Source organism: Microcaecilia unicolor, chromosome 4, assembly GCF_901765095.1.
Source record: "Microcaecilia unicolor chromosome 4, aMicUni1.1, whole genome shotgun sequence".
NCBI classification, from domain to species: domain Eukaryota; kingdom Metazoa; phylum Chordata; class Amphibia; order Gymnophiona; family Siphonopidae; genus Microcaecilia; species Microcaecilia unicolor.
Window position 1 is genome coordinate 185,829,629 of NC_044034.1, and position 19,175 is coordinate 185,848,803.

The 19,175-nt window shown below is 47.1% G+C and overlaps 1 protein-coding gene across 1 annotated transcript in view; it reads right to left on the bottom strand.

The window, feature by feature from the left end:
- SOX6 (SRY-box transcription factor 6) overlaps positions 1-19,175 on the bottom strand; it is an 802,914-nt gene that overhangs the window by 104,887 nt on the left and 678,852 nt on the right. Inside the window, exon 12 of the mRNA XM_030201055.1 lies at positions 4,879-4,987. Coding sequence (XP_030056915.1) covers positions 4,879-4,987 — 109 coding nt within the window. The remainder of the gene's footprint in view (positions 1-4,878; positions 4,988-19,175) is intronic.

The following is a 19,175-nucleotide window of genomic DNA, read 5'->3' on the forward strand; positions in this document are numbered from 1 at the left end:
GAGACAGCCAGTTAAGTTTAAACCAGCCAAAGATATTCCAGCTATTTACATGGCCCAATGTGGTTGATTACAATAGCCAGCTATGTGCTGCATATTCGGGAATAGCCATTTATATCACATGATATAGACAGTTATCTCCTAGCCATTAACCGGGAACATTCAGTGGGGGATAGCCAGTCATCCCCCACTGAATATCGCCGGTTAAATGGTTTTGAATATCAAGGGGGGTGGGGGGGAGACAGTGTTTTTGGTTCAACTCACAGAAATAGCAATGAAGAATTAATTTTTTTACAGTGTGAAGGTCATCTATATCAACAGACTTCAGGAGCTGCAATTTGGATTTAGCTTAGACCTTTTCAGTAGTAGCTCAAGCTGTTATATTCAGATGCCTCGCTTGACCGGAGGGACTGGAACAATCCCCTGCAACAACAGCAATCTGTCCAAGGTCTGCCTGACAAAGGCTGCCTTTGGAGCTGCCCTGCATGGTGAGAGAACAAACCGATTCAGCAGTTGATGGTGAAACTCCAGAAGATAACCAAACTGAATGACGTCCAGGACCCATCTTGATGTAGGCCCAGCTCCGAAAGAAGAACTGCAAGCACCCTCCTATGGGAAGGTCCAGAGCCAGGACCTCCACAGCCTCATTGCGCAGAGCGAAAAGGGATGGCAAGGTCCCTGAGTTCCATCCCAGCCCCCATGGTAACTGCCCAGAAAGGACGGAAAGGACTGGGACCAAAACCGACCATGAAAGGACCTAGTAAAATGACCCTGATGAGAATGCTGAGAGTTGCGGTCCCAGCCCTTAAAGGATCTCTGGGACCTGGAACGTGATCTTTTCTCTGGAAATCATGACACCTTGGACTCTCCCAAGTTCTCCACCAACTTTTCCAGAGTAACTCGTACAGGGTATCCACTAAGAAGGCAGAACCCATCTCCAAATTAGCCAGGTCATCAGCCAAATCTCCTGCAACATCCAGAAGGTTCTCTGCCCAACGAAAACAGACGTGAGCCAAGTAGCCACTGTAGATGGCTGTCTGCAGAGCCAAGGCTGACACTTCAAATGAGCGCATGGGAAGAGCCTCCATGCACTGATCTTGAGGGTCCTTGAGGGTGGCTCTGCCCTCTACCAGTACCACCATTTTCTTAATCACCGCAGTGACTAAAGTGTCCACCTTAGGCAACTGAAAATGCTCCATCTTAGCCACCGGAAGTTGATACAGATGAACCATGGCTCTCACCGTCCACATTAGATCATCTGGTCTCTGCCAGTGTGCCTTAACCAGCTCCCTAAGGTCCTCATTAAGGGGAAAACCCCATTGTGGCTTGCGGGTACCCTTCAAAAGAGAATCTCCCTTGAAAGGGACCGCAGGTTGATCCTCCTCAAGACCCAAATATTGAAGAACCTGAGAGGTTAGCCAGGGTAATTCCTGCCTGTGAAAGAGCCTGACCACAGAGAGATCCTCCCCCAGTGGAAACTCTGACTCAGGCTCCAGGTCCCCCAGTCATCCTCCTCTAGGACTTCCTCCTCCAAAAGAGGAGGAGAGGAGGCTGTAGCTTGTTCTGGGACACCCAGTAATGATGTCCTCAGGTGCTTGGGACCCAACAGAACATCCAATCTCTGAAGGCATATACCCGCTTGTTGGGAATGATCTGGAGAAGACGCCAAGGACTCTAAGTTTGTACTTGAGGCAATGGAAGATAATGCAATTTCCTCAGTTACAGTAACGTGTCTTTTGTTTGTTTTTTTGGTACTACATTTTTCATGAGCCTAAGAAGATTGTGTCAATAGCTGGGTACTGGCACTGAATATCCAGGTCATCGGCAATGCCTAGTTATGCGGGTATGGCTGATATTCAGTGCCGTATCCGTATAGCTAACTGGGCAATACTAATTGTACAAGTTAGATGCTTTTGTGCATCTAACTTGCCTGATTAGCAATGTATGCACTTGTACTGACTATTGCCATTGATTTAAACAAGTAGGAGCCTCTCCTGCCCGTTTAAGCCATGTTGAATTTTATAACAAGGCATCTATGATAAGTCACTTTTCTGCTTCTGGTAGTTTACAATAAAGTGTGCTTTTCAGAATTGATAAGGTTCATTCTTGGTTCAATCTTTCAGCACATGCATGTGCTATCACTTTATATTTGTGGTTTACTTAATTTATCAATATATTTCTTCATTTGATATTTTGGCTTCTCTTCCATTCACAAGCTGAATCACAAATCTATATTTGTTGAAATAAGCTAGAGTATAACAGACAACCTAAGGGTCTACCAATTAATTTTAGAGGCTCTTCCAAAATTGGACCTCATAATATCATCAGGTATCTCTAGTATCATATGTTGAGGTATTAGGGGGGAATTCATCAAGCAGCATTAGAGCATTAACATGCATTAAGGGAATTAACACATGATAAATGCTAAGAAGTCCATTTTATATCTAATTCCCTTAAGGCACACTAATGCCCTAATGCCCATGCGAAGGCCCTAATGCTGCTTGATGAATTCCCCGCTAAATTAAGACATTCATAAGCTTGTGATGTTTCATTTGAAAATGTTTCCTTTGCAGATTTGTCTAGCATGAAATGACAATCCTGCTTATTTTCAAAGGAGAAGGGCGGCCATCTTCCGACACAAATTGGGAGATGGCCGGCCTTCTCCTAAGGCCGGCCAAATCGGTATAATCAAAAGCCGATTTTGGCCGGCTTCAACTGCTTTCCGTCGCAGGGCCAGCCAAAGTTCAAGGGGGCGTGTCGGCAGTGTATTGAAGGTGGGACGGGGCATGGTTAAGAGATGGCCGTCCTCGGCCGATAATGGAAAAAAGAAGGCCGGCCCTGGTGAGCATTTGGCCGACTTTACTTGGTCCCTTTTTGTTCACGACCAAGCCTTGAAAAGGTGCCCAAACTGACCAGATGATCACTGGAGGGAATCGGGGATGACCTCCCCTTACTCCCCCAGTGGTCACCAACTCCTTCCCACCCAAAAATAAAAAATAAAAAAACATTTTTTTGCCAGCCTCAAATGTCATACCCAGCTCCATCACAGCACTATGCAGGTCCCTGGAGCAGTTTTTAGTGGGTACTGCAGTGCACTTCAGGCAGGCGGACCCAGGCCCACCCCCCCCCCCCCCCTTACCTGTTGTACAGTTGTGGGGAGTGGTTTTTTTTTTTTTTTTTTGGGGGGGGGGGCTCAGCACCCAAGGTAAGGGAGCTATGCACCTGGGAGCAATTTGTGAAGTCCACTGCAGTGCCCCCTAGGGTGCCCGGTTGGTGTCCTGGCATGTGAGGGGGACCAGTGCACTACAAATGCTGGCTCCTCCCATGACCAAATGGCTTGTATTTGGCCGGTTTTGAGATGGCCGCCATTACTTTCCATTATCGGCGAAAACCAATGGCGGCCACCTCTAAGGGCAGCCCAAATGTTGAGATTTGGCCAGCTCTGCCCGAATTGTCGAAATGAAAGATGGCCGCCCATCTTGTTTCAATAATATGGTCAGGTGCACCGCTATACGGGGCCGTCATTAGAGATGGGCGCCCTTATGGATGGGCGCCCCCGTTCGATTATGCCCCTCCACATGGTGTAGCATTTTGGCATTACAGACCAATGCTGTCATTAAAATGTGGTTCTGCTGTAGTTTGCCATAGGTAGACAAGTATATAAAAATGCATTTTAAACTATTCTCTATCTTCTATTAAAAAGACAGAATTTAACCTAGCATTTTGTATAACATTAGAAAGCAAAAATTGAAACTTGAGTGGTTTACTGTATATACTCCACTACAACTAGAGCCGATGCATAACTCAAGGGCAGTTTTAGACCTAAAAATGGTCAAAAATATGGTCACCCATGCATAAGTCGAGGCTCCTCTCCAACCCTCACCTGAGTCAGCACCTCTCTCACCCACCTCTAGGGTCCAAAATTGCTCCCTCTCTCTGTCCCCTCCTCTCCCCTCCCTCCATCAGTCCGTAGATTCAGCATGTCAATCCCCACCACCCTCACTGTGTACCTTCTAAAGTAGCTTCTATAGAGCTCTGGCAGTGCAATGGATCCTCCTAGGTTGCTTTTGGCTTGCCCCAGAGCACACTCTCTGATTTGTCCCGCCAAACATGAAGTTGAGTCAGTGGGGGCAGGACATGCGTATTTATGTCTGCAATTGACATGGTATATGCACACCTAAACATAACTTATGCTAGCATTCTATAATGAAATCTGGGTGTCCATATGTTATTACAAAATTGAGCTCAGCAAACTGTATCTAGGTACCAAATTTATGGCAACTAGTTATAGAATTGTCCCCTCTTCCATTATCCCATGAGGAAACTCAGAGGGTTCAGAGAGATGTCTTATGTTTTCCTTCTTTATACATTGTACATGGTGTTCTTTTTTATTATCAATGGTTTGTTAATTTACTTTGATTATTCCTGATTGTTGCTCAGATCTTTAATAAAAATGTATTTAAAAACAAATGCTATGTCCCCTATGGGTATAGTTTTTGCTATAATGTATGGTGAATTTATGGGATAGTGGTCTACCATCACCATCAAAATATGGACAATGTGAAGTATAAATACAAATCAAATCTGAAGAAACTTCACAAACACTTATATTACAGCATATATGATGCAGTTGGTACCCTAGCATTGAGGCTTTTTCCTCCTTATACACTATTATTGAGATTAATATAAGTATTTGTTTCTTCAGATTTGATTTGGGTCCTCCATTATCATCATACTGCTGCTATATTTGGTCAGCTGCAGTATGTGCACACAGAGTAAGAATGTTCACAGTAATGTCCTGGTAGGTGTCTCTTTATACAGATCTGATCGTTAGAAGGCTAAAGAGTCATACAAAGATACTATTTTACATAAGCAACTCACCCTCTGCATCCTCAGGCCTGGTGAGGTCAATGACTCCTGGACCCATCTTCACGTCTTCATGGGATTTTCCTGTTAACTGTGAGCCCAGGGTCTCAAAGCGTGTTCTCTCCTAGAAAAGCAAGATATCTTAATATACCTTACTGGATTCCACTTTTGCAATTTGTGCCTTTTTACCTTCTATCAGAGTAAATAAAAATCCTGAGGTTGATAGTCAAAAACACATATGCCATCAATATCAAGTGCTTTGATTTAAATTTCATGGATGCTAAATGAATATATTTCATTTGTATACAGCCAAATTGTATCTGTTTAAATTAGAAGACTCAGAGGCATTCTGAGTCTCGTCTTCTGCCAGGGTCGCTTTACTCATACTACCCCTCTCCTCAAGTCGCTTCACTGGCTCCCTATCCGTTTTCGCATCCTGTTCAAACTTCTTCTACTAACCTATAAATGTACTCACTCTGCTGCTCCCCAGTATCTCTCCACACTCGTCCTTCCCTACACCCCTTCCCGTGCACTCCGCTCCATGGATAAATCCTTCTTATCTGTTCCATTCACTACTGCCAACTCCAGACTTCGTGCCTTCTGTCTCGCTGCACCCTATGCCTGGAATAAACTTCCTGAGCCCCTACGTCTTGCCCCATCCTTGGCCACCTTTAAATCTAGACTGAAAGACCACCTCTTTAACATTGCTTTTGACTCTTAACCACTTGTAACCACTCGCCTCCACCTACCCTCCTCTCCTCCTTCCTGTGCACATTAATTGATTTGATTTGCTTACTTTATTTTTTGTCTATTAGATTGTAAGCTCTTTGAGCAGGGACTGTCTTTCTTCTATGTTTGTGCAGCGCTGTGTATGCCTTGTAGCGCTATAAAAATGCTAAATAGTAGTAGTAGTAGTAGTAGCCTAAAATTTATTTGAAACACAAAAAATGACAGCAGATAGAGACCATATGGCCTATCCAGTCTGCCCAACCATACCACCTACTACCTTCTGTGCTTGTCCCACACTTTTTTGAATTCAGATACAGTCCTCATTTTCACTCTCTCCATTAGGAGGCTGTTCAAACATCTACAACCCTTTCTGTAAAGAAGTGTTTCCTTAGATTATTCCTGAATCTATCCCCTTTCACCTTTATCCTATGCCCCCTCATTCCAGAGCTTCCTTTCAATTGAAAGAGGCCCGCATATATCCCTTCTCCTGCCTTTCTTTCAAAGTATACATATTGAGATCTTAAGTTTGTCCCCATATGCTGTTTTACTAGCGCCCTCTGGAATGTCTCCAACCTATTTATATCTATCTGAAGGTGCAGTCTCCTCCAGAATCGTATATAATACTCTAGGGCCCTCATGATCAAAAGCAAACTCTGGCGCTAGAGGTTGTTAACGCCATACTAGCGCCAGAGTTTGCAGCCGACCCATGATCAGAGCCCTCGAGCGCCTGAAACAGCGCGCTCGAGGGCTCTCAGTGCAAGTAGCATGCAAATGCATGCTAAACAGGGCTTCTAGCGCAATTAGCTTGCAAATGCATGCTAATTGGCGCTTAACGCATTCATCCCCAATGATCAGCGACCAGCGCGCCAAAGATTGGGTCGCTGGCCGCAGCAAAATCAACGCCAGCTCCGAGCTGGCGTTAGATTTTGCAGATCATTGGGGAGGAATGGTGAGCCCTGTCCAGCATGTCCACCCCAAATCCTCCCCCCAGCATTGTCTTTAAATTCTCTGGTGGTCCGTGGTGTCGTGACACCCCCCTGGCTCCGTCCCGGCCCCCCTACCTTTCTGTTGGAGGAGGGACGCAGCCTGCCTGCCTCCCTCCTCTTCCAGTCAGTCAACGACCAAAATGGATTCCCTTACATGGTCTGTAGCCCCGCCCAGTGCATCCCAGGATGCAGTGGGCGGCGCTGGGCACCGCCATTTTGGGCGTCGACTGACTGGAAGAGGAGGGAAGCAGGCAGGCAGCGTCCCTCCTCCAACAGAAAGGTAGGGGGGCCGGGAGGGGGCCGGGAAGGGGCCAGGGGGGTGTCACGACACCACAGACCACAAGGGAATTTAAAGACAACACTGGGGGGAGGATTTGGGGTGGGCTGGAGGTCCGGTGGACCGTCGATGGAAGAACGATTTCTGGGGGTTTCGGGGGCTGGAGACCCACCGGACCTCCAGCCCCCCCCCCCCGACACCACGGACCACCAGGGAATCGAAGGACAATGCTGGGGGGAGGATTTGGGGTGGGCTGGAGGCCCACCGGACCTCCAGCCCCCCCCCCCCCGTCGATGGAAGAACGATTTCTGGGGGTTTCGGGGGCTGGAGAACCACCGGACCTCCAGCCCCCCCCCGACACCACGGACCACCAGGGAATCGAAGGACAACGCTGGGGGGAGGATTTGGGGTGGGCTGGAGGCCCACCGGACCTCCAGCCCCCCCCCCCCCCTGTCGATGGAGCAACGATTACTGGGGGTTTCGGGGGCTGGAGACCCACCGATCCTCCAGCCCCCACCCCCCCACCCCCGTCGCTGGGTGGGAGGGTGGGAGAGGGTTTGGCCGGCGGCGGCGGCCAGGACGTTTTCTGGGGGGTTGGGGGGGGCCTCGTTGTTCGGGCCTCGGGCCAGGCTGTTTGACAGGTTTGGGCTTTTGACAGCCCAGACCTGTCAAAAAAGTGCGGGTGGAACATTAGAGCATTACGCCCGATATTCTGTAAGTTATGAGTGGGAGCCCATCTATACTCCACGCATGCTCTGCCCATGGGTATGCACACTGTCAGATATGGAAGAACACTTAAATGCTAATGTTCTATAATTATAGCATGCAAATGGCTCTTACATTTAGGCACTACAGTTATAGAATAACTGCGTTAACTGTGTGATAAGATGCTGGGCATACCCCCAAGACTTAAAACAGATGCTTTCCGGTTACTGTCCCTTAATTTTGGCCAATAAGGTGAAATGACTGCAACCTTTTAAGGCACTAAGAGGGGAAGTTATCAATATGGACTACCATTAAGATGGATTATTTAACCACTAACTCATATTATTTTACCACAGGGTCCTATTTTATGCAATGAAACCTAATCACTAATAACTGGGGTTGACAGTGCAATAAAATGTCTTAACAGTAGTCCACCTTGATAATCTCCTCTTTTAATTAAAGAAAAATAAATGTCTCCAGAAATCATAATCACTGCTATATGTAATACTAGTATAATAGGCCCGTTTCGGTAGGCAATGAAACGGGCGCTAGCAAGGTAATCCCCCCCCTGCAGCGTCCTTCCTGTCTCTCCTGCCCCCCCCTGAAGCCACCCATCTGGTCTCAGGACCCCCTCCCCACCAACCCTCCTCTGCCCCTGCAGCCACGCATGTGCAGCGGCCCTCCTCTCTCCCCTGCTCCCCCTGCAGCCACCCATGTCCAGCGACTCTCCTCTCCCCCTGCCCCCCCTGCAGCCACCCATGTCCAGCAACCCTCCTCTCCCCCTGCAGCTACCCATGTCCAGCGACTCTCCTCTCCCCTGCCCCCTGCAGCCACCCATGTCCAACGACCCTCCTCTCCTTTGCCCTTGCCCCCCCTGTAGCCACCCATGTCCAGCGACCCACCTCTCTTTCCTGCCCCCCCTGCAGCCACCCATGTGCAGTGGCCCTCCTCTCTCCCCTGCTCCCCCTGCAGCCACCCATGTCCAGCAACCCTCCTCTCCCCCTGCAGCCACCCATGTCCAACGACCCTCCTCTCCCCTGCCCCCCTGCAGTGTCCCTTCTGTCTCCCCTGCAGCCACCCATCTGGTCTCAGGACCCCCTCCCCACCAACCCTCCTCTGCCCCTGCAGCCACGCATGTGCAGCGGCCCTCCTCTCTCCCCTGCTCCCCCTGCAGCCACCCATGTCCAGCAACCCTCCTCTCCCCCTGCAGCCACCCATGTCCAACGACCCTCCTCTCCCCTGCCCCCCTGCAGTGTCCCTTCTGTCTCCCCTGCAGCCACCCATCTGGTCTCAGGACCCCTCCCCACCTCCCTCTTCCCTGCCCCCCTCCAGCCACCCATGTCCAGCGACCTCCCCTCCCCCCTCTGCGCATCACCCAAACCCCTACCCCCCCAGTGCATCATACAAGCCCCTACCCCCCCCCCCCCCGGGCACATCAACCCCCTCGCCACCCGCAGCCGCCAATACTAACGCTGTCCGGCCGCTGCTGCATCTCCTGTTGAGCAGCAGCGGCCGGTACAAAAAGAAAAAAGCCAAAAAAAGATTTTAAACCTGAAACACGGCTCTGTAGACAGCCATCTGGCATTGGCTGTCATCTCTGCAGCCGCTCCACCTCTCCCCTCTGACGTCGCTGCGCTCCTCTGGGGTCTTCCTGCAGGGGCAGTGACGTGGAGGGGAGAGGAGGAGCGGCTGCAGTGACGACAGCCAATGCCAGATGGCTGTCTACGGAGCCACGTTTCAGGTTAAAAATCTTTTTTTGGCTTTTTTCTTTTTGTACCGGCCGCTGCTGCTCCACAGGAGAAGCAGCAGCGGCCGGACAGCGTTAGTATTGGGGGCTGCGGGTGGCGAGGGAGTTGATGTGCCCGAGAGGGGGGTAGGGGTTTTGGTGATGCGCTGGGGGGAGGGGCTTGGGTGATGTGTCGATGGGGGGTAGGGGCTTGGGTGCTGCGCCAGGGCGGAGGGGCTTGGGTGTTGCGCCAAGGGGGGGCACTGAGAGCTGATTGGTAGGCAGGGGGAGGAGTAGGGAAACATGCTCCGCGTGTTTCCCTACTCTTCCCCCTGCCTGACTCGCGGTTTTGCAGGGCAGGGGCTTGGGTGTTGCGCCGAGGGGAGGGCACTGACAGCTGTTTCCCAGGCAGGGGGAGGAGTAGGGAAACACGCTCCGCATGTTTCCCTACTCCTCCCCTTGCCTTGGAATCAGCTGTCAGTGACATCACTGATGTCAGTGCATTCTAAACTGCCTAGCAGACCACCTCCGAGGGAGCCACGGTACCAGGCACATTAGAACGTTGGAGGTGAGAATTATTATATAGGAAAAGTGAACCAAGTACAGGGCAATCAAGCCATTGTGACATCACTGATGAGGTCAACTCTTAGGCATTGGTGGAATGAGGCATTATGACATCACAATATCAGTTCTACTTACCAGAGACTGAAACTCTTCACACTAAGGGGGAGAATTTATCAATGTGGGTTACTGTTAAGACATGTTATTTTACCACTAATCCGTGCTATTTTAGCATAGGTCCGATTGTATGCAATGAGACCTAGATTCTAATAACCTGGGTTAACAGTAAAATAACATATAAATGACAGCTCACGTTGAAAACTTCTCCTCTAAGTGAACAATCTGTAAGCAACCTTTTGTAAAGCATGGGCTTGTACAGAAACAGAAATGTGCAATTTTATTGTGGTTTGCACTGTAGAAATATTGGTTGTAAAAATTTGGAATGCACTTTTTGGCATATAACTCATTTGTATCCTCATAGTCTGTGATATAAAATGTAATGTACTATGACACACCCAGCAGTTTGTCAGTTGACACTCTACCTGGAATTTTATTTTTTATAACCACATTGTACAGATATTTTACTCAACCTATATGCCATTTGTTTTGCTATTTTTCTATAGAGCTCATTCTTTGTGCAAGAAAACAGTCATAGTACTATCTAGACAAAGAAAAAAAATTGGTGGCAAACTTCCGCAGCATTAATGTCCTCGAGGTGAGAATGCAGGTGATTGTATTAATATTGCAAGGCCAACCATTATGTTAAATCTGTAGAATGTTGCACAGTCCAACAATACCCTCTGCCTTTCTGAATCTATCTCCATTGTTAAACAGGAGAAATGGAACACAGGCTTTTTGAGAGCTCAGGTTAATTTTAAAGCCCGTTTTACGAGCAAAACAAAACAAGAGGTCAGTACTAAGGTATGAAAAGGGCAGTATCTAGATCCTTCCATATATTGTTTCCCACAAATATCAGCACCTGAATGCCTCCTTCTATCATATTTAAAATCAGATGTTGTTTCACTAAAATAACCTTTTACATATAGTGAATCAACAAGATTGGCAAAAGTATAACTTTACATAATGTGAGAAGGTATGAGGCTGTCCTATACGATGTAGGCCACTAGAGGGTGCTAGAAATAGGTTGAGGGCGCTAGGACCGGGGAGAGCCCTGGGAGGTCCACAGATGCAGGCGGTTGTGGGCTGGGTCCTGGGTAGCTAATTATCCACTTTATACCCCACCTGAGTGGTGAAAGGAAGGAAGTGAGCTAGCAGCAGAAGAGAGAGCCCCTGAAAGATACTGGCTAACCTTATGGACTTGGGGTGGACTGGGTGTCCAGAGGAGATCAGCAGGCTGAAAGTCCTGGGGTAAGAAGTCCCTAAAGCATTAGTGTTTGACTGTGTGTCCTCAGTACTTATAAGAACTGTGTGTTCAGGGGAGGGACTGTGTGTCCGAATAAGAAAAGCCTGTGTGTCTAGAACTGTGTGTTCAAAGAGGGACTATGTGTCCGAAGAAGAAAAGACTGTGTGTCTAGAACTATGTGTTCAAAGAGGGACTGGGTGTCCGAAGAAGAAAAGACTGTGTGTCTAGAACTGTGTGTTCAAAGAGGGGACTGTGTGTCCAAAGTACTGAAAGAAGCAGGCTGCAAAGCCTGGGGTGAGAGTCCCCAAAGTATTGGTATAGTACTGAGCCCATGTATCTGTGTGGGGAGGCTCAAGGTGAAGATCTATGAAAGCATAAAGTGTTAAGCTAGAAGAAGTGTGCCCAGGGGCTGGAATAAAGAGTTGCCTGAGAAATATGCAGTTGGTGAGACCTGCTTAATTTGCTGAGTGGAAACCAGGTCACCCTGAGTGAGAAGGGGTAGCACACTAATCTGCATATGATTTGCATATTGAGAACCAGGTCACCCTGAGTGAGAAGGGGGATATCACAATAGGAACAGTAATTTTCACAGGGATTTCTCTTAGTAAACGTAGGATTACTAGTGGGAAAGAATCCTATTTGAAAATTTCCTCCCTCAATGGTAGAAGTTTTCACAGTGAAAAAAGCATGCATAATTGTACTTACTGGTATGAGAAGGCAGATCCAGGGCAGAAGGGGACTAGAGAGGCTAGCAGGCTTATTTTTGAAATAGAAGGATACCTATCTTTCGACACAAATCAGAAAATGGGCGTCCTTCTCCCAGGGTCACCCAAATCAGCATAATCGAAAGCCGATTTTGAGCGTTCCCAACTGCTTTCTGTCGCGGGGATGACCAAAGTTCACGGGGGTGGGGGGTGTCGGAGGCGTAGCGAAGGCGGGACTTGGGCGTGCCTAACACATGGGCATCCTTGGCCCATAATCAAAAAAAAGAGCATCCCTGATGAGCACTTGGATGACTTTACTTGGTCCTTTTTTTGTTACGGCCAAGCCACGAAAAGGTGCCTGAACTGACCAGATGACCACCGGAGGGAATTGGGGATGACCTCCCCTTACTCCCCCAGTGGTCACTAACCCCCTCCTACCCTCAAAACATAGTTTAAAATATTTTGTGCCAGCCTCAAATGTCATACTCAGCTACATCGCAGCAGTATGCAGGTCCCTGGAGCAGTTTTCAGTCGACAACACCCTCATGCTCCCCGTCTCATCTGCCCGCAACCTCGGAGTCATCTTCGACTCCTAACTCTCCTTCTCTGCCCATATCCAGCAGACAGCCAAGACCTGTCGCTTCTTTCTCTATAACATCAGCAAAATTTGCCCCTTCCTCTCCGAGCACACCACCCGAACTCTCATCCACTCTCTCATCACCTCTCACCTTGACTACTGCAACCTACTCCTCACTGGCCTCCCACTTAACCATCTATCCCCCTTTCAATCTGTTCAGAACTCTGCTGCCCGTCTTATCTTCCGCCTAGACTGATATGCTCATATCACCTCTCTCCTCAAGTCACTTCACTGGCTTCCGATCAGGTACCGCATACAGTTCAAGCTTCTCCTACTAACCTACAAATGCACTCGATCTGCAGCCCCTCCCTACCTCTCTACCCTCATCTCCCCCTATGTTCCTACCCGTAACCTCTGCTCTCAAGACAAATCCCTCCTTTCAGTACCCTTCTCCACCACCGCCAACTCCAGGCTCCGCCCTTTCTGCCTCGCCTCACCCTATGCTTGGAATAAACTCCCTGAGCCCATACGCCAAGCCCCCTCCCTGCCCATCTTCAAATCCTTGCTCAAAGCCCACCTCTTCAATGTCACTTTCGGCACCTAACCATTGTACCTCTATCCAGGAAATCTAGACTGCTCCCAATTTGATTGACTGCACTTTTTGTCCTTTAGATTGTAAGCTCCTTTGAGCAAGGACTGTCCTTCTTTGTTAGATTGTACAGCGCTGTGTAACCCTGGTAGCGCTTTAGAAATGTTAAATAGTAGTTGTAGTAGTTTTAGTGGGTGCAGTGCACTTCAGGTAAGTGGACCCAGGCCTATCCCCCCCCCCCCCCCCCACCTGTTACACTTGTGGTGGTAAATGTGAGCCCTCGAAAACCTACCACAAACCCACTGTACCCCCATGTAAGTGCCCCCTTCACCTGTAAGGGCTATGGTAGTGGTGTACAGTTGTGGGTAGTGGGTTTTGCGGGGCTCAGCACACAAGGTAAGGGAGCTATGTACCTGGGAGCTTTTTCTGAAGTCCACTGCAGTGACCCCTAGTGTGCCCGGTTGGTGTCCTGGCATGTCAAGGGGACCAGTGCACTACAAATGCTGGCTCCTCCCATGACCAAAGGGCTTGCATTTGGTCGTTTCTGAGATGGGTGTCCTTAGTTTCCATTATGGCCGAAAATCAGAAACAACCAAGTCTAAGGACGACCATCTCTAGGGACGACCTAAATGTCAAAATTTGGGCGTCCCCGACCGTATTATCGAAATGAATGATGGACGCCCATCTTGTTTTGATAATATGGGTTTCCCCGCCCCTTCGCCGGACGTCCTGCGAGGACGTCCTCCGGAAAACTTGGGCACCCTTTTCGATTATGCCCCTCAAAGGTACAGTATTTTTGCATCTGCTTCAAAGCAGATGAATATTTACATGAATGTACTGACAGGGAAGCTTCAGCCTCACAACTGGCCACATTATCAATGGAGTTGAAAATGGACTTGTAGGTTTGTGGCAACAAGGTCTCCATGAGCCTTTGTATGCCATGTCTTGGTTTCAAAATTGCCCCCTATGGAAAAAATATTCTCTACAAAGGTCTGATTGATTGAAGAATCTTTCTCCTCATCCATCTTGATTGTAATGAAAATGTTCTTTTGTTTTTCTTTTATTAAAAAAATGTTTGCAAGGAAGTAAAGAAAGCTTTATGTGACCTAAGCAGTAAGAATAATGAATAAAGTATTTATTTCAAAGTATTGATTTCAAAGTCAGTAGATCAGTTCTAAGTGTACTACTAGCCCAGGACATTAGGTGCACTTTGGCATTTCATTCACTGCCATGATGCTAGATTTCCTTTCATTTCCACTCATATCTAAAATATAGAAAGATGGTACATATGGCAATTTTCATAGCAAATTTTCTTTTTTCAGCATGCTTTATCCTGTTTTAAAAATCCACAGTTTCCAGAGCACCTCTCCATAACAATGAAGAAGTATTTTTCAGACCAAAGGCTGTAATTCTATAAATGGGTTCAAAATTCAGCACCGGAAAAAAAAATCATTGCTAATGCACAGCTTTATAGAATAGCACTTAGAGTGGATTCCTGTGCCCAACTCTGGGTGCCGAATTTACACTAGCTGAAACTGGTATAAATCCTGACACACAAGTTGGGCACAAATCCCACATATTCTATAACACTGCACCCAACATTTTTGGAATGCCCTGACCCGCCCATGCTCCTCCCATGGCCACGCACCATTTTGAGTTACACAATATGGGATTTAAGTGCTCAGCATTATAGAATAGCATACAACCAGATGTGTGTGCAAATCCTTATTGGTGCCAATTAACATCAATAATTAGATGTTAGCCTACAATTATTGCTCATTAATGGCTCTGTGATACCCCAAGCGAGGGTTGAGGGTGGGCCTGCAAAATAACACGGCCGGACAAAGGTATATAGAGGAAAACAAGTATTTTATTAACTGAATTCTGAGGACTGTTACGTCACAGGGCCAAGAACACAAAGTGAAACAGCCTCTGTAGTTCAGTGCATACAATCTGAAGCAGGCCTCTGGTTGGCAGGACCAAAACACAGTGTGTGGCCTCCTTGTGTTGGCTCCCGTACCTGCTGCTTCCTAAAGCAGTCCTTGATTTCGTCAAGGAATTTTACCTCCCTAGCATGCCCTGATGTTATATTTACCCAGTCAGTGGATAGACTAGAAGAGAGGTCCAAGATAGTATGAAGGTTGATGGTGCTACCTTCTAGTTAGTTGTTACAGATTCTGTATGTATTTTCTGAATTTTGTATCAATAAACAGATTTAAACATATTTACCCAGTCAATAATGAGATAATTGAAATCCCCAGTTTGTTATCCTCCCTAATTTCTGATAACATTTCTACATCCGTCTGTTCATCCTGGTCAGGTGGACGGTAGTACACTCCTATCACTATCCTTTTCCCCTTTACACCTGGAAATTTCAATCCATAGGGATTCCAAGATATGTTTTGTTCCCTGCAGACCTTTCAATTTATTTGAGTCAAGGCCCTCCTTAACATACAATGAGACCCTTCACCAATTCGATCCATCCTATTACTACAATATAATTTTTACCCTGGGATGACAGTGTCCCACTGGTTATCCTCCTTCCACCAGGTCTCAGAGATGCATATTATATCTAATTTTTCATTTAATGCAATATATTCTAACTCTTCCATCTTATTTCTTAGGCTTCTGGCATTTGCATATAGACATTTCAAACTATGTTTGTTGTTCCTATTTATATCTTGCTCAGCAGTTGACAGTGTTAATTTGCAAACTTTTGTCTGCTTTTTATTTAAATACACCTGGTCTACTATGGTCTCTATTGCAACCTCGCTATCGGGATACCCTGTTTTGGTGATATCTTGTTCCAAACCCTGAGCTTTTGAATGACTGTTGGCCTTCCCCCAGTAGTTTAAACGCTGCTCTATCTCCTTTTTAAATGTCAGTGTCAGAAGCTTGGTCCCAGCCTGGTTAAGGTGGAGCCCATCATTCCAGAATAGGCTCCTCCTTCCCCAGAAGGTTGCCCAGTTCCTTACAAATCTAAAACCCTCTTCCCTGTACCATCACCTCATCCATGCATTCAGACTCCAGAGCTCTAGAGACTGCCTGTCTCTTGGGTCCTGCGTGTGGAAAGGGGAGCACGTCGGAAAATTCTACCCTAAAGGTTCTGAATTTCAGCTTTCTACCTAAGAGCCTAAATTTGGCTTCCAGAACCTCCCTCCAACATATTCTTATGTCATTGGTGCCCAGATGTACCAAGACAGCTGACTCCTCCCCAACACTATCTAAAATCTAGGTGACCTGTGAGGTCCACCATCTTTGCACCAGGCAGGAAAGTAACCAGGCGATCCTCACGTCCACCAGCCACACAACTATCTACATGCCTAATAATCGAATCACCAACTAAAACAGCTGTCCTAACCCTTCCCTTCTGGCCAGAAGCTCCTGGAGACATATCCTCGGTGTGAGATGATATTGCATCCCTTGGTGGGCTGGTCTTGACTACAGGATTACTTCCAGCTGCACCAGGGTGATGCTGTCCATTTAGAAGACCTCCCTCCTCCAAGGGAGCACAACGTCCCTGTAGGCCTCCTCTATGTACCACTCTGTCTCCCTCAGCTCTACCAAGTCTGCTACTCTATCCTCAAGAGAACAGACTCGTTATCAGAGAGCTAGGAGCTCTTTGCCTTGAGCACACACGTATAACTTCTCACCAGCTGGGAGATAATCATACATGTGGCACTCAATGCAAAAGACTGGATAGCACCCCTCTCGCTATTGGACTTCTGTCTGCATCTTAGTATTATAGAGTTGTTTAATTAAAACTTTTTAAGGTACTAGGGAAATCAGAAGAATACAAAGAACCTTAAGATTATATGGTGTAATATGTAATTTGCTTCTCAGAAACTAATTAAGTGTAATTAATGAAAACTCTCTTCTTGTTGTTGTTCTTGTTGTTGAGTGGAGGAGTGGCTTAGTGGTTAGGGTGGTGGACTTTGGTCCTGGGGAACTAAGGAACTGAGTTCGATTCCTGGCACAGGCAGCTTCTTGTGACTCTGGGCAAGTCACTTAGCCCTCCATTATCTGGCGCATTGAGCCTGCCATGAGTGGGAAAGCACAGGGTATAAAAATAATGAGAATTAACTATAAATGAAGAGTTGAGCTGTGGGTGGGAATAAGGACTGAACTAGGCCCTGCTGTTCCTTCTAGAGTGCTATGGCAGTAAATTCAAGTTTTAAAACTATGGGGGAAAGGGTATGGAGACTAGCTAATAAAGTTTGCTTCTTCTTTTTTTTTTAAACTCTAACTGTGTTTATCGGTATCCTACAATTGCTCTTTTAAACCCAACATTTAAGTTATCAAGCACAGAGCAAAATAATGTCACTTACCAGAGAAATGTCCTCTTACTTAGCGGTCAATTAAAAAAAACAAAACCTAAGTGCGTCAGATAACTAGTTAATTTTAGCCAGTCACCCTTAAGTGAATTTTTAGCTGAACCTAACTAGGTAGTATTTGAAAATGATCCTAAATCTGGCAAAGCAATTTTGTACGGCTGAAATTCACACAGCTGTTTGTGCAGCCAGGGTTGCATGGTTAAACTTAGCTGCTTAGCACTGAAAATCAGTTGACAATCTATCCTTGGAGCTGTTCCTTCATGATATGGCTACATTTTCCTGTCTTTTGAGCTTAGCTGAGGTTTGACTAAGTTCAGTCCTCAAGGGCTGCAGGCCAGTGGCATAGCTACGGGGGGCCATGGGGGCCTGCCCCCCCAAACCTGGATCTGTGCCCCTGGTTTGGTTGGCGGGGGTCCCCAACCCCCGCCAGCTGAAGCATTTTTTCCAGCACTGTTCTCTGGCGCCACCACATTTCCTGCCCTGCTCTCTCTTCCCCTCACATCCGGCACATTAAAATGAGCATGCCGGACATGACATAAAGGGAAGAGAGAACAGGGCAGGAAATGCAGCAGCACTGGAGACCAGTGCTGGAAAATGTGCTTCAGTTGGTGGGGGTTGGGGACCCCTGCCAGCCAAGGCATGTGTGGCAGCAGCGGCGGTGGCAGTGCTTCAGCTGGCGGGGGTTGGGGATCCCCGCCAGCCAAGGTAAGTGTAGCAGCGGCGGCGGTTGGTGGGTGGAGGGCAGCGGTGGGTGGGAAGCAGCAAGGCGGCAGTGGTGGGTGGCGGGGCGGGGCGGGAGACCAAAATATGCCCCCTCACTTTGGGCTCTGGCTCCCTCCCACCTTGAAGTCTGGCTACACCCCTGCTTCAGGCAGACCAGGTTTTCAGGATATCTCTAATGAATATGCAGGAAAAAGATCTGCATACAATGGATGTAGTGGACATGTGGTGAGTGGCTGAATATTGCCATATCAGGCTAAGGGCCCTGTTTACTAAGGCACGCTAGAGTTTTTAGCGCGTGCTAAAAATTAACACACACTAACCATGTACACACCCATAGGAATATTATGGGTATCTACATGGTTAGCGCATGCTAATCCTTAGCACATGCTTAAAAGGCTAGTGCAACCTAAACAGGGCCCTGAATGTTAGCTGGCTCAAAAAATGGATATTGAATGCCAAAGTCCGGACATGGCTCAGCATTGAATTTATGGGAATAACACTGGTGGTGATCAGGAAAAAGCTCACCACCACCGGCTGAAAATCTGCTGGTGTGTGTGTCTTTGAGCTGGTGTAAAACCCTATGGGGATTTTTTTCCCTTTCTAAAATGGGGACTACATGTGTAGATTTTTGCCTTCCAAAGGCATGCTCCCTTGAAATCTCTGTATGGTGTAGATATCCACGTGTAAATAGTGGCTTTCTGAAATTACCATTTGTACATCTACAGAAGCTACAAAATATAAATGTTGCTATTTACACATGGAAATCCTTCTAAAATAACCCCCTTTATGTACACTCTTTTTTTTAGCTGCACAAAAAGCCAAAAGTGCACTAAAGAATAAACATCACTGATGTAGTTTTAACTGGTCATAAACTGGCCTCTATAAACATTTGCCCACTGTTTTACTCTATACCACATACATATTTAATTCTACAACAAAGTCATGTCTGGTTATTTTTATAAAGTCTCTTCAGTAATGCTTCTCTGATTGGATATCTTCTTATAGGTTGTGGAGGAGTAGCATAATGGTTAGTGTAGT